This window comes from Eubalaena glacialis, chromosome 8 (genome assembly GCF_028564815.1).
Source record: "Eubalaena glacialis isolate mEubGla1 chromosome 8, mEubGla1.1.hap2.+ XY, whole genome shotgun sequence".
NCBI classification, from domain to species: domain Eukaryota; kingdom Metazoa; phylum Chordata; class Mammalia; order Artiodactyla; family Balaenidae; genus Eubalaena; species Eubalaena glacialis.
Genome location: NC_083723.1, coordinates 105,734,027 through 105,747,319, shown reverse-complemented (window position 1 = coordinate 105,747,319; position 13,293 = coordinate 105,734,027). Strand labels below are relative to the sequence as shown.

Below are 13,293 nucleotides of genomic sequence, written 5' to 3'. Positions count from 1 at the left end.
AGTGAGCATTTATTATGTGACAGCACCTCTATACTTTACATAATTATATATTTATTATATAATGTATAATCATATGTAATAATTATATCATTATTTTCTGAACTTTCACAATTGAAGTAGATAAGATTACCCACATTTTTAGATGGGAAAGGAACTATTTTTTTTTAAACTTTTAATTTTGGAATCATTTCAAACTTAAGAATTATAGGAATAGTATAAACAACTCCTATATACCCTTCAGTAAGAGTTAGTAGAGTTTATCCTTCATTTAGATTTGTCTGATATTTCCTCCTGATTACAGTGCATCACTTCAGAAAGGATCTGATGCCAGCCTATGTCTTTTTTGATCATTGTTTTCAAAGGGAGAAGGATGGCATGTGGAGCTGATAAGAGGCTACTTGCTCTCTGGCTCAAGGCGACCCCTGTTACTATTTCCACAGGAGTTCTAAATTGTAGCTTCTGACAGTCTCTGCTCTCTCAGAGCAGAGCTCCTAGATCTTTGAAAGACAGGCGCTTACAGTTAATAGCAGCCTCTCAGGATCTGGGCAGCTTCTCAGGACCTAGGCCCCTCTAAGATGAAATGTGGCATTAACTAGGCCATTCTTTGGAGGCAGTTAGAAGATCATATGTTAGACAGTGGTGAGAGGAAAAAGCAAATCTCCTTTTGTATGCTTACCAGGCTTGAAGAGCACAGATGGGGTCAATCTCAGTTACATACACAATGGAGCCCATAGCTTTTAAGGCAGCACAGCAACCCTTCCCCACCTGAAGAGAGGAGAAAGTACACATAATAAGGAAAGTCACAAAGAAAACAGTTTCTCAAAGCTTCTGGTAAAGTGTACCCCCCTTTCCGCCCCCAAAAGGAATTTCACTGAATAGATTCACGCTTAGGGAAAAATAAGAAAAAAATAAAATGAATGCAGTTCATAAACAAACTCCTAAACGCTGCTTAGCACATGCATGTGCATAAGAACACCCACACTCAACGATTTATAATCAAAACACAAGCTAAAAGAACATCACAAACAGTGCACTGGAACAGTCAGAAAATCAACTTAAAGAAAAAATAGCAAAAATGCAAAGGGAAAAAGAAAGATTGTACTTTAACCAGAGGGCCTCTGAAGTTACTTTTTTCCCATTTAAAGTGGTAAATGAATGTACTTTTATGTCCATACAAGTGAAAAATTCTAGTATATTTCAGCAAAATACATTTTAAACACCTAATAATTGAAAGGTTAAACCTTACCTCTCCATAGCCACAGACCACCACCTGCTTCCCACCAAACATCATGTCTGTTGTTCTTTTAAGTCTACGGGGGAAAAAAATTAAATCAGAAAAATCTCTTGTTTCTCCCTTGAGATTAGATTGAGCCCCTTTGTTTTCATGTTTGGGTTTTGTTTTTTTTTTTGGTTTTGGGTTTTGTTTTGTTTTGTTTTTTAATGTTGAAAGCAAGCCTGGTTTCTATCCTAGAGAAACTATTTAATGACTAGAAAGAAAAGTTCAATAAAATATGTATTTTCTTATCCATGCTATCCAATCAATTCCATCTCTACGTGAGGCCTTTTTTCTTTTTGTTCCCCTTGTTTTGGGAGTGGTACAGAAGGGAAGAAGCTATAGACCACAAAGTAACTTTTAAACATAAATGTAATTTTTATTTAGGAGGTGACAAAGCTCTGGCTTAATGTGAATGTTGTAGCTTATTGAGTTAGACCCATAAAACATAACGCTGATAAATGAGTCCTACATTTAGTAGTATCAAAATTGCCAATAGGTCCCACATTAATTCACCAGGGAGGGTAATGGGCAACAAGGTGGAGAAGAGCCTTGAAACACACCAACACTGACTACATGAGGTAGTGAGTTTTCTGGGCTGAGTCCTCCTCAGACATGTTCTACCTCTTTGTCCCTGATTCTCTATGAAGCTAGAATAAAGGTCCTTACTGTTTTCAAGGTCTCTTGGAAGAAGTTGTAGGCGCAGTTTCTGGTTTCTCTGTAGGGTCAGTTGGTCTCCCTTCTCTAGGAAGCCCTGGCTAGGCAGAAGAAACTTCAACTAAAACCTGCCATTCTGAGACAGACGGTTCCGACAAATATTTGTAGGTCTTTCTACTCATCTGTTAACCTCTCCTGCTGAAAAGTCTATAAATGCCCCAAAGGCAAAGTAGAAATCCTATCTTTTTAATGATTTGACAACTCCACTCACTAGGAACTAGTATAACTCCATGAACTCCAATGAAACTCAATAAATATCAATTAAGTGCAGAGGCAGTTTCTGTTGAGTGAAGAGGGTAAGTCTGGCTGGGCTACCACCATACTCAAAAGCCATGGCTTAGAATGGTCCTTGACTGGCTCAGCACAGCAAGGAAATCAATAATCATATTTCTGAGCCTCCTTTGCTTTGACTACCCACAAGCCTTTCTGACTCTCCTCCCAAAGGAAGATGACTCTCTCTTTGTGACTACAAATGACTGTGTGATGGAAGGGAAACTTCATCAACACCACTACTCTGCAAATGATAGGCTGACAGACCAGGATGGATTCCAGTTAGGCAGTGATTTCCTTGTGATCTGAGGGACCCAGATCTGCCTCAAGGTTCAAGAATAAAGGATAGAAAAGACCTCCGTCAAGGAAGGACTTTTGGGGATGTGAGTGTAAGCTGTCTGGCGGTGTATAAGAGTCATGCCAAGTCTCTGACTTCTCTCTAATTCTTCTAGCCCCAGAACTCTCTAGAAGAGTTCCTGAAATATGATCTGTTTTATGATCTAAAAATCCTATCTGGGATATCCTTTTTCTTCCTACCAAGTCTTCCTTCCTCAGTCTCCATAAGGCTGCACCTGCCTTGCTTTTTGGCATTGCAGACCAATTACAGAAGTGTCCTCTAGGACTGAGTGGGGCCATTCCCTCATAGCTTATGGTGCAGTGTGCAACCAGCTCAGAGCTACAGAAGCTCAATCCCTAATCCCTTCCTCATATGGACTCTCTATTTTGCAGCCTTCCCTGGAGCATACTTTGCCTCTTCTTTAACTTCTCCTACTCTCAACTCCTGAGTCTACGGCCGTACCACGCTGAACGCGCCCAGTCACATCTCAACTCCTCTGAGAAGAGCAACTGCCCATGACCCAATTGGAAAGTTTTTCACCATCTGAAAATGCCAACAAGCTCTTACTACCACTCAGCAGGTTGCCAGTAGATGGGTGATGTTTTCTTATTTCTTTATTAACTTTAACTCCAGCTCTACTGCTTCCATCTTACTTTCACTTTCATACATTTCTGACGTTAAAGTATCTTTCTTATCCACAGGGTAAACACTGCTTAGGAGGGACTCTGTCCATGTTTATGAGCTAGTAGAGATACCTTCATGCATCTTTTACTAAATATAGGCAGATTTTAGGCTCACAGATTTGGGAGTTGAAAAATCTATAAGAAACAGTTGTGGATGAGTAAATATTTTTATGAGTATATATCCAAATCATTATCATCAGGTGCAAAGCTGTGCATCACAATAACAGTTATATGTGGACAGAACTAGGGACAGTCTGTAAACAGCCTGATGGAGTAAGGATTCACTCAAATGTCCAATCTATCTGATAATACTACTGACTCTATAGGAGTAATAATTAAAAATAGTTTGAATTTGCATTGAACACCCCCCTCCACCCCGCAAAAAAAAAAAAAGATTTCAAAGTAAAAGTCTTCTTATAAGATCTAACTCAATCCTAAACTTACTATATAGGGTTCTAGAAAGAAGGGCAAGGGAACTAACATTGATCCCCAGGATTCATACCTTATCTCATTTAATCCTCACAATAACTCTATGAGATAGGTCTTACTGTCACCATTCTACAGATGAGGAAATAGGCACAGAGAGGTTAAATAACTAGTCTGAGGTCTTAGAGTTAATAAATGATAGAGCCAATTGTTAAACCAAAGTCCTTCTTGCTCCAGTGCCTGTGGTGTTGCAAATTGCCTGGGGTTCAGACTAGTAATGTAGCCCACAGGCCCTTTCTTCACTTTTCCATTAACTAATACATGATGGAAACCATTTGGCTTGGCAATATTCTAAACCAACTTAATGGTTTCACATAGGGAATTACTGAGTCCTCCCAGCAAGAATGAAGGAATTTCAGGACACAAGTGTAGAAACAGAAACTGGGCACTGGACGAACACAGTTTTTGGTATATTATATCTAAGTAGATTTTGTCAGACTTGCAGTCCTTACAGATTTGAAAAACTACAAATGCCACTGGGAAGTAACCTTGTGCTCACCACAACTTTCCAGATGGCCAGAGAATTGTATGATAGTTGGAGCTTAAGAACTGACAACATAACCTGGAAGAGAAATACCAGGAACCTTTTCCTAAACCATCAAAGATACTTACTTATTTATAATGACTTTAGTTACTGACTCCCAGGCCTGATAGGGTGACAAAGTAAAAACTCTGCCACCAATAGATAGGGGCTGGTCTGACTTTTTAAGTAAAATAGATTTGCTTGAAATAGTAATAGCAATGGTAGCTCTGGGTCATAAAATATTGAGTGTGATGTAACAGTGACAGCAATGGTAGTTTTGGGTTACAAAATATTGAGTATGATGTAGTAATAGATCCAGAGGTGCTACACGAATCATTTCTAGAAATAACCAAAACCAAAAAATTTAGAACCTCAATTCAACAACTCGAGTTCATCCCAAAGATAACAAAACATTACCCATCAAGAATTGATTCACGGCAACAGTAGAGGTTGTCAAATTTCTGTTTGGTGACTGAGTCATTGACATTCATGGCTGGAACACATAGCTTCCCAGCTTTGGATAGCTGGTACAGCCTGAGGATGAAGGAAATCAAGAAGAACATAAAACAATGAGATATTTCAATCTACCATCAGTTTCATATCAAATTTCACAAATAAGTTAATTGAGTAGGCATGAGAGCCTGAGACACAACTAGTTTCATCCTATAAGGTGTATACAGAGAAATAAAGAATACCTTTCCAGAATCTGTATACAGCTTAGAAATAAAGATATTAATCAAAAGGCACGTGGGGAAAATCTTTGACCCACCACTAAATTTTAAGCATTAAAATGTAAAATTTTTAATTGCTTATTAGTTTTATTTCCCTTTTTAATTATAAAAAGAGAAACTTTAAGTACTATTTTAATCCCACTACTCTAATGCAAAAATTTTAACTTTCAAATAGTTTAACTTTCCAATAGTCTCAATTTTATAACTTCGTATACCTATAAATATGTATATCTGTATATAGGGGTTTTATTTAAACTGAGTCAACTAAAAATTAGAATCAGGTGTTTTATTCAAAATTCATCCCTTTCTAAAAGTTTGAAAATATGGGACAATCCATAGTTTTGTACATTCAAAAAGATCACAGTATATTGAAGCAGTATGGTGGCTTATTCAGAATTTACTTCCCTAAAACTTTCATACTTTCAGTTCTTTCTGGGTAAATAACAGGAAACAGAAATGGTTACAATTTTACTCAGGGAATTAATGCTCATTTGAGAAACAGAACCCTAAATCCTTGTTCTCTGTGTAGGAACATAAGCTCTATGAGGGCCCAGGCTTTTGTCTGTTTTCCCCACTGCTAGATCCCTAGCATGGTTCTTAGAGTAGTTCCTGGTTCACTGTAGAAGTTCAATAAATAGCTGTTGAATAAATGAATTCGTCCAAAAAGGACAAGCAGTCATTGTATTACAATGACTAGAAAACATGAGGACCACACTTATTCCCCTAGCTACTCCTCCCTCACTATTTTAAGTTTGCTATTTGTGTTGTTAATTTAAAAAACAAGTGTGCAGACTCATATCTCATCATTTCAGATCAGGTTTCAATTTTTAACATAATGTATTCTATAAGTATGTGATTATAAGAATATATATCCAGGGGCTTCCCTGGTGGCGCAGGGGTTAAGAATCCGCCCGCCAATGCAGGGGACACAAGTTCGAGCCCTGGTCCGGGAAGATCCCACATGCCGCAGAGCAACTAAGCCCGTGCGCCACAACTACTGAGCCCACGTGCCACAACTACTGAAGCCCGAGTGCCTAGAGCCCGTGTTCCACAACAAGAGAAGCCACTGCAATGAGAAGCCCACGCACTGCAATGAAAGAGTAGCCCCCGCTCGCCGCAACTAGAGAAAGCCTGCGTACAGCAACAAAGATCCAACGCAGCCATAAATAAATAAATAAATAAATAAATAAAAGTTTGTAAAAAAAAAAAAAAAAATATATGTCCAGGCTGCACAAAACCAGGCATACCCATGTCAAATCTTACCTGTGGACTCCAGTAACACTCTCTTCCACTATGCCCTTGATTTTCTTAAACATGTTGGGATACTTCTTATAAATCCAGTGAGTAAGATCCCCTCCATCATCCAAGATCTGCAATAATAAGCATCAATAATGTCATATTTCAAATTTCCCAAATGGTTATGCAAAGTAACTTAAGAGTCAGTATAATGACCAACAGTCGTTACACTGAAGAAAAAAAAACCAGTGAGGGACTTCCCTGGTGGCACACTGGTTAAGAATCCGCCTGCCAATGCAGGGGACATGGGTCCGAGGCCTGGTCTGGGAAGATCCCACATGCTGGGGAAGAGCTAAGCCCGTGCATCACAACTACTGAGCCTGCGCTCCAGAGCCCGCGAGCCACAACTACTGAGCCCACATGCCACAACTACTGAAGCCCGCATGCCTAGAGCCCGTGCTCCGCAACAAGAGAAGCCACCGCAATGAGAAGCCTGCGCACCGCAATGAAGGGTAGCCTCCACTCGCCGCAACTAGAGAAAGCCCGCGCGCAGCAACAAAGATCCAATGCAGTCCAAAATAAATAAATAAATAAACAAACAAACAAAAAAACAGTGAAATGAAAGGCCAACTGTAATTCTCACAGCCAAGTGACCTTCCCAAATGACATACCCGCTAGGATCAAAATATACAGCAGCGCAATGAGGATTTTCTTACGGACTAATAGCTTAAGTGATTACCTAGACCATTAGCTCTTGGCTGTACTGTTGGTAGTCAGAAAGCCTAAACTTGATATTAGTGTATTTATATTGGTTGAATTCAGGACTTTAAATATCATCAGTAAAAGCTTAGTTTAAATAAAGCCAGATAATTAGTCTCCCTCCCAGAACAATGGCTTACAAATGTGTATTCGTTAATCCTTTACGTCTCCCAAAGTACAGGCACTCTCCTACCCAAAATGATCAGGCAGCACCGTAGGGTTTTGCCTAGCACAGCCTCACACTCTCTATAAACCAAATTAAAAATAACTAGGGAACCGTGCAGCATGTAGGTGTGCAAGCATGCCTCTGAATAGCTCATCACTATTTCAGGTTGGGATTAAAGATAAACACAATGCTGTGCCCACTGGAGCTTTCATCAGCAGAGGAAAGTTTCTGAATTATAAATAAGTTAAAGAAAGACCAGCTTAGAATACTATCAGGCAGTAGGCTGTGGCATTTCAGCCCTTCACCTATCTGTTAGAAACGCTTGGCAGGACTTTCCAAGTTGTTACACCCACCCTCCTGGAAAGACCCACAGGACTAAGCTGCCCTCCACTGGCAAGCACCCATTTTGCAGTCCCATCAATTATCAACTCTACTACAAGTGCCAAAGATGCCATCCTGGACCCCTGGGTACACAAAATTTCCAACCTCATGTCTACCACCTGATCTTTTTTGCTTCTGCTCTTGTTTTTTTTTTTTTTCTGGCCGTACCGCTCGGCTTGTGGGATCTTAGTTCCCTGACCAGGGATTGAACCCGGGCCCTTGGCAGTGAGAGCGCCGAGTCCAAACCTCTGGACAGCCAGGGAATTCCCACTTCTGCTCTTGCTGTTGATCTATTTTCTCTGATTCCACTAAACCTTATTTGAGAGCAGGGATCCAAGGCAGGACTCTTATTAAAACTCTTGCACTTGCTCCATACCATAAGACAGTGCTCCATTTTCTCCCAGTAGAAACCTTCAGAACAGATTCCCTAAGAAACAGAAAGGCTCCTCTGAGTTTCTCTCTCCCTTTTTACATGTATGAAATCCCTCATGGAGTTTTTCCTTGCAGCCTCTGATCCCTAGCCACACAAAAGATCAGAGACAAAAAAGATTGTGTCTTAGTTTCAGTATTCTCGTCCACCTTTCCCTTTTAACACAGGTATCGAATACAGGCAGGTAGTTGCTATCCCTAATATTAATTTAATGAATGTCGCCCATAATTCTCACCCTGTCGTCCTACTGCAGAAAATTATTGTCACCTGGGAATCTTCCTGAAGTTGGCAAGCAAGTAAAAGCACTAGACCTTGACAGGACCCAAAAAGATATGGATCCTGTTTTCTGGGGTCACAGTTGTTCTTACCCTTGTCTTACTCTCTTCGTCAACCTTTCCAGCAGTGTGTGCTGGCTCTACAGTCTATAAAAGCTCGCCATGTACAATCCCCTGTCCTTCCTATGTTCATGACTATAAAATTAATGTTTTATTTCCAGTAGAACCCCCCTGGCATATCTTCTTTAGCACCTGTCAGTCACACTCCCTTCTGTCACCGTTAAACTCCGCTGGAATGAGCTGACTCATCTTATAGCCGAGTCCTCCCTCCCTTTCAGGATACGAAGGTTTTAACCCAGCTTCCTCAAACCAACACTTGGTGCAATGTGACAGAATCCAGAAAGACAGGCTGCTTCTCTCTGCTGTGTCCCAGGTGAAGCCTGCTCTGCAGTCTTTAGCAGTAAGCAATAGTTGGACTAGAGCTTCAAGGATTCTTGTTTCAGTTGATTCCCTAATTTCTCCTCTCACCCATATGCAGAAAGGTTTGCAAAGCAGGAGTGCTTCGTACTTTGTGAAGCTTTTTGCTTCCCCTTGTGAATCTAATATGCTCTCAGCCTTCAAGCACTTGATCTTTTAAAAAATGAAACAAAAATAAAAACTAAGCAAAAATTAAAAACCCAAAACTTTGCCTATTCATCTTTCTTCAGGTGAGAAATGAATAAAGAGAAGAAATTTGAACTTGGAATCCCTTCAGGTTTACTATAAATTTAGCACGTGATTCTAGAAAGAAAGCTAAGTACCATAGGAGCTGTGTGTGCATGTGTGTGCTTTAATCATTGATGTTGTCGGGCGGGGTGGGTGGGGGGTAGGGGGTGGTGGTAAGCAGTGGTAGGGGATGGTAACTCATTAATCTTACTTTTTAACCAGTCATGTGTGAACCCTGAGCAGTATTTTAATGTTGCTGATGAATATGAGTGCTTCTGAGATCAGCACTGACAATGAAAAGCACTTTGAGGCTATAAAGAGGTTGAATATTCTTGGGATGTCCTAAGCATAAGCATCTAGTTCTGCCAGAAGCCCAGGTACATCAGATGGAAAAGGAAGCATTTGCCTTCCTTCCTGTTGGGAAACCCTCTCCCAGACCACACTCTCCCTCTCTATACCTCCAGGCCCCAACAGAATTGTGTTGGCAGAGATCTAACCCACCATGTTTGGCTGCCAGCCCTCCACATTCACACATCTATCAATGCACCACCAGAAGTCATCTTCTGACTCTCCTTTCCAGGCAAACACAGGAAATCCTGAGAAAAGAGAACAAAGAGAAACCATTAAAGCCTGAAAAAGGGCTGACCCTAAATTTTGGCAAGAAGATGCTGGTTTTCCCCAATTCCAAGCTCTCTCGTTCTGCTATACTTCTTGGGTTGACTTTCTTCAACGATTAGTATTGTCTTCAGTCCTTTTATACTCGCCTTTGTTTTTGGTGGTCATTTCACTCCTGTTAGACCAAAGAGGACAAACAAAAGGGCCAAGAGTATGACAGATGCTAAAAATATGACCAAAGGCAAAAAAGAGGAAACCAGAAATATGTACTTCTTCATCCAGTCCAACTGGAATTCTCATCATTTCCCAACTACATTTTGATCTTTCTTGTTTCTATACTTTAGTCATCCCATCCTCTGCATCAGGAAAACTCTTACACTCTTCTCCCTCTGTTCAAATGTTGTTACACTTCATTGCCCAGTTAAGTATCATGTTCCTAAGGAAGCCTTATAACTCAGCTGAAAGTGATCTCACATGGAATCTGAACTTTTATAAGCCCCTTGTTGGTATACTAAATGCGGGTTTATGATCTGTTGTGGCATTATCATATACGCCCTTGTATTATCATTATTTATATATGTGTCTTTTCTCCTTAACCACAATAGAAGATTCTGAGGGCAAAGACACTCTCATTTGTCCTTAAAGTAGGTCAATAAGCATTTGTTGAAAAAAAAAAGAGAAATGAATGTACATGTACAATTAATTGGACTATATATTTATATATGTGTACTTTCTATACATATTTTATACATTAATAAAAATTTTACAAATGAATGACTGTAAATGAAAGAACAAATAAAACGCTCAAAGTGCTTGCAAAAAGAGAGGTATGCATGCACTATAGAGCTTTCCCAGAATTTCTCAATAGCTCTGAAGCGAGTGTTTGGTATCCTGATCTGTGTTGGGCTATCAGAGAGTGAAGGCAAGGAACTGGCAAAGTCCAAACTTCTCTATTTCTTTTGTCCTTCAAGTGTCAGTGGTTGTTGTTATCAAATATTAATCTTCCAGGTCAAGTCCTGTTTACCACTGAAGCAGAGCACCAAACATTAACTGCTGAAAACCAGTCAGACCACAAAATTATGCCTGAAGCATTTTCTTTTCTAATCCATATGACCTTAGACAGTGAATAATGTTCACTGGTGCTCTGACAAGGCAAAGCATTAACTAATAATGGAATATTAGACATAAGAAGATATTTGTGACTGTAAAGCAACACAGTTACCTCGATCATATTTAACATGAGAAGCCCAGAAAGAGGGCAAACTCATCAAGAACAGGGACCCACCAAGACATGTAAGCAATCTAAGTGTCCATCAACAGATGAATGGATAAAGAAGATGTGGTGTATACATACAATGGAATATTACTCAGCCACAAAAAAGAATGAAATAATGCCATTTGCAGCAACATGGATGGACCTAGAGATTATCATACTAAGTGAAGTAAGTCAGAGAAAGACAAATATTACATGATATCACTTATATGCGGAATCTAAAAAAATAGTATAAATGAACTTATTTACGAAACAGAAAGACTCACAGACACAGAAAACAAACTTATGGTTACCAAAGGGGAAGGGGGAGATTAACAGATACACACTACCATATATAAAATAGGTAAACAACAAGGATTTACTGTATAGCATAGGGAACTGCATTCAATATCTTATGATAATCTATAGTGGAAAAGAATTGAAAAAAGATAGGTATATAGATATAGATAGATATATAGATATAGATATATATACACATATACAGTGAATCACTTTATTGTATACCTGAAACTAACACAACATTGTACATCAACTATACTTCAACTAAAAAAAAAAAAAAGAATATTTCTTTCAAGACAACTTTAAATGTCAACTTTCCTTACAGATATTTATTGAAACAATGGAACTTTTTGGAAACTTTAGCCAAAGACAAAGAGAACACACAAAAGATCTTACCATTTTCTGCTAGAGCAGCAGCCACTTCATTGAGAGTGGAATAGATATTGCAGGCAGCCCATCGGCACTGTGCCCCCAGAGCGCCCAGAGTTTCCATAAGCACCTATATTAAAGAGAAAGCAGGAGATGAGCAAGCATGGGCCAAACAACTGGTCAAGGAGATTAAGTTTATATATTTGACAATGAGAAAGTACATTAGGAATAACTAACGCCCATGATTTTCAAACTGTGCTTTACAGAAACTTCAATACTTTGAGAAAAGGGCAAGGGTTCGGGGTAGGCATGGGGAAGGCTCCAGCTGAGCTGTATGCTTTTACTCATTTAACATATTGGGCCCCCCTGTAAGATTTAATTAAACCAAGGCTTTCAGTGCCAAACATCTTTTTAAAAACCACAAATTTATAGCTCTGCTTCTCCTTAGGATGTAGAAAGCTGCAAGAGAAGCTTCTACCTTAACAAGAAAAAGCTGGATAATCTACAAAACCATAACTTTTCTTGAGTACATCAAAGAGCTGAGGTCATAATGCAACCAAGGAACTCCAAAGAGCAACAAATCCCTTTAAGGAGAGCGGGAACACTGTTTCACCCTTGTCAGAGCACAGAAGGAAGGGGTGGCTGCCATATATCACGGTAAGAAAAAATAAGCTAAAATTTTAATGAATTAGTAAAGGCTGAGTGTGGGAAAGTATATCAGTTTGGAACTTCTGGTAGCCCCAGGCACAAGGAGAGTTCATACTCACATGCAAGCTCTTTTCCAGGGGCTTCCAACCAGGGCTCACAAGAAAGATTGGGGGCAGGGAGCTGATTGGCTGTGCTCAAAGGTAAGCATGAAACCTCGGCACTTCTCCACAGTCTTCTCTCATAGGAAGCAAAAGCCTTAAACTGTAGCAAGAGGAGCAGGAATTATGCCTGCCACCAGGGACCAGGCAAAGAGCCATTGTTTCTGGGGAAGGGTGGAAGCAAAAACTCTCTGCTCCTGTGGGAGTAGCAGAAAATCCTCTTGGGCCCAGGACCCTACATTGATACAAAGTAAAAATCTGCTACCTCTCCAGGAGGGACAGGAAAATATCTCTGCTCAAGACCTACCACCAATACAAGGCAAAATTTGGCTGCTACAGAGAGGAGTGGCAGGAACACTGAAAAAGTCCTACCTTCACAGAGGCCTGCCTAACACCGAGGCTGGACCAGAAAATCTAAGAACCCCACTTGCCCTCACCTTGAGCCTAGCTCCAGGAAACAAGGAGTAGCAGTCGCGTGCTGCAGCGGGGACATGCACTTGAAGACAGAGCCCCCCTGTGGCAAGCATGTGCAGAAGCGGCTGAAAGCCCGAGGGTGAAGTGGAAACACTGAGGAGTACGAGAGCCCTCCAGCCTGGGGGAATTTGCAGCTTTTGGTATGGAACAAGAGAATTGAAATCCAGCCCAATTCATGACAATAATGGAAAATAATATACTACCATTCAATGTAAAATTGCAAGGCACGCCAAAAAATGTGAAAAAAACCCCAACCCATTGTCAGGAAAGTATTCAAGAGAACCAGACTCTGAGATGAGATAGATGTTTGATCAGACAGGAACTTTCAATTAACTATGATTAATATATTTATGCTAAGGGGTGTAGTGAAAAAGATGGACAACATCCATGAACAGGTAGGGAATTTCAGCAGAGAGATGGAAACTATAAAAACAAGTCAAATAGAAATGTCAGAATTTTTTTTTTTTTTTAAGGATCAGATTTAAGAATTCTTTCATTAGGCTTA

At 39.9% G+C, this 13,293-nt stretch overlaps 1 protein-coding gene across 4 annotated transcripts in view; it reads right to left on the bottom strand.

Moving 5' to 3' along the window:
• Nucleotides 1–13,293, bottom strand: part of AHCYL2 (adenosylhomocysteinase like 2) — a 172,692-nt gene that overhangs the window by 24,447 nt on the left and 134,952 nt on the right. For all 4 annotated transcript variants that reach the window (XM_061198714.1, XM_061198715.1, XM_061198712.1 and 1 more), the window contains exons 5-10: nt 11,536–11,638; nt 9,474–9,568; nt 6,284–6,390; nt 4,707–4,823; nt 1,247–1,310; nt 677–765 (exon numbers count right to left, since the gene is read on the bottom strand). In XM_061198714.1, coding sequence (XP_061054697.1) covers nt 677–765; nt 1,247–1,310; nt 4,707–4,823; nt 6,284–6,390; nt 9,474–9,568; nt 11,536–11,638 — 575 coding nt within the window. The remainder of the gene's footprint in view (nt 1–676; nt 766–1,246; nt 1,311–4,706; nt 4,824–6,283; nt 6,391–9,473; nt 9,569–11,535; nt 11,639–13,293) is intronic.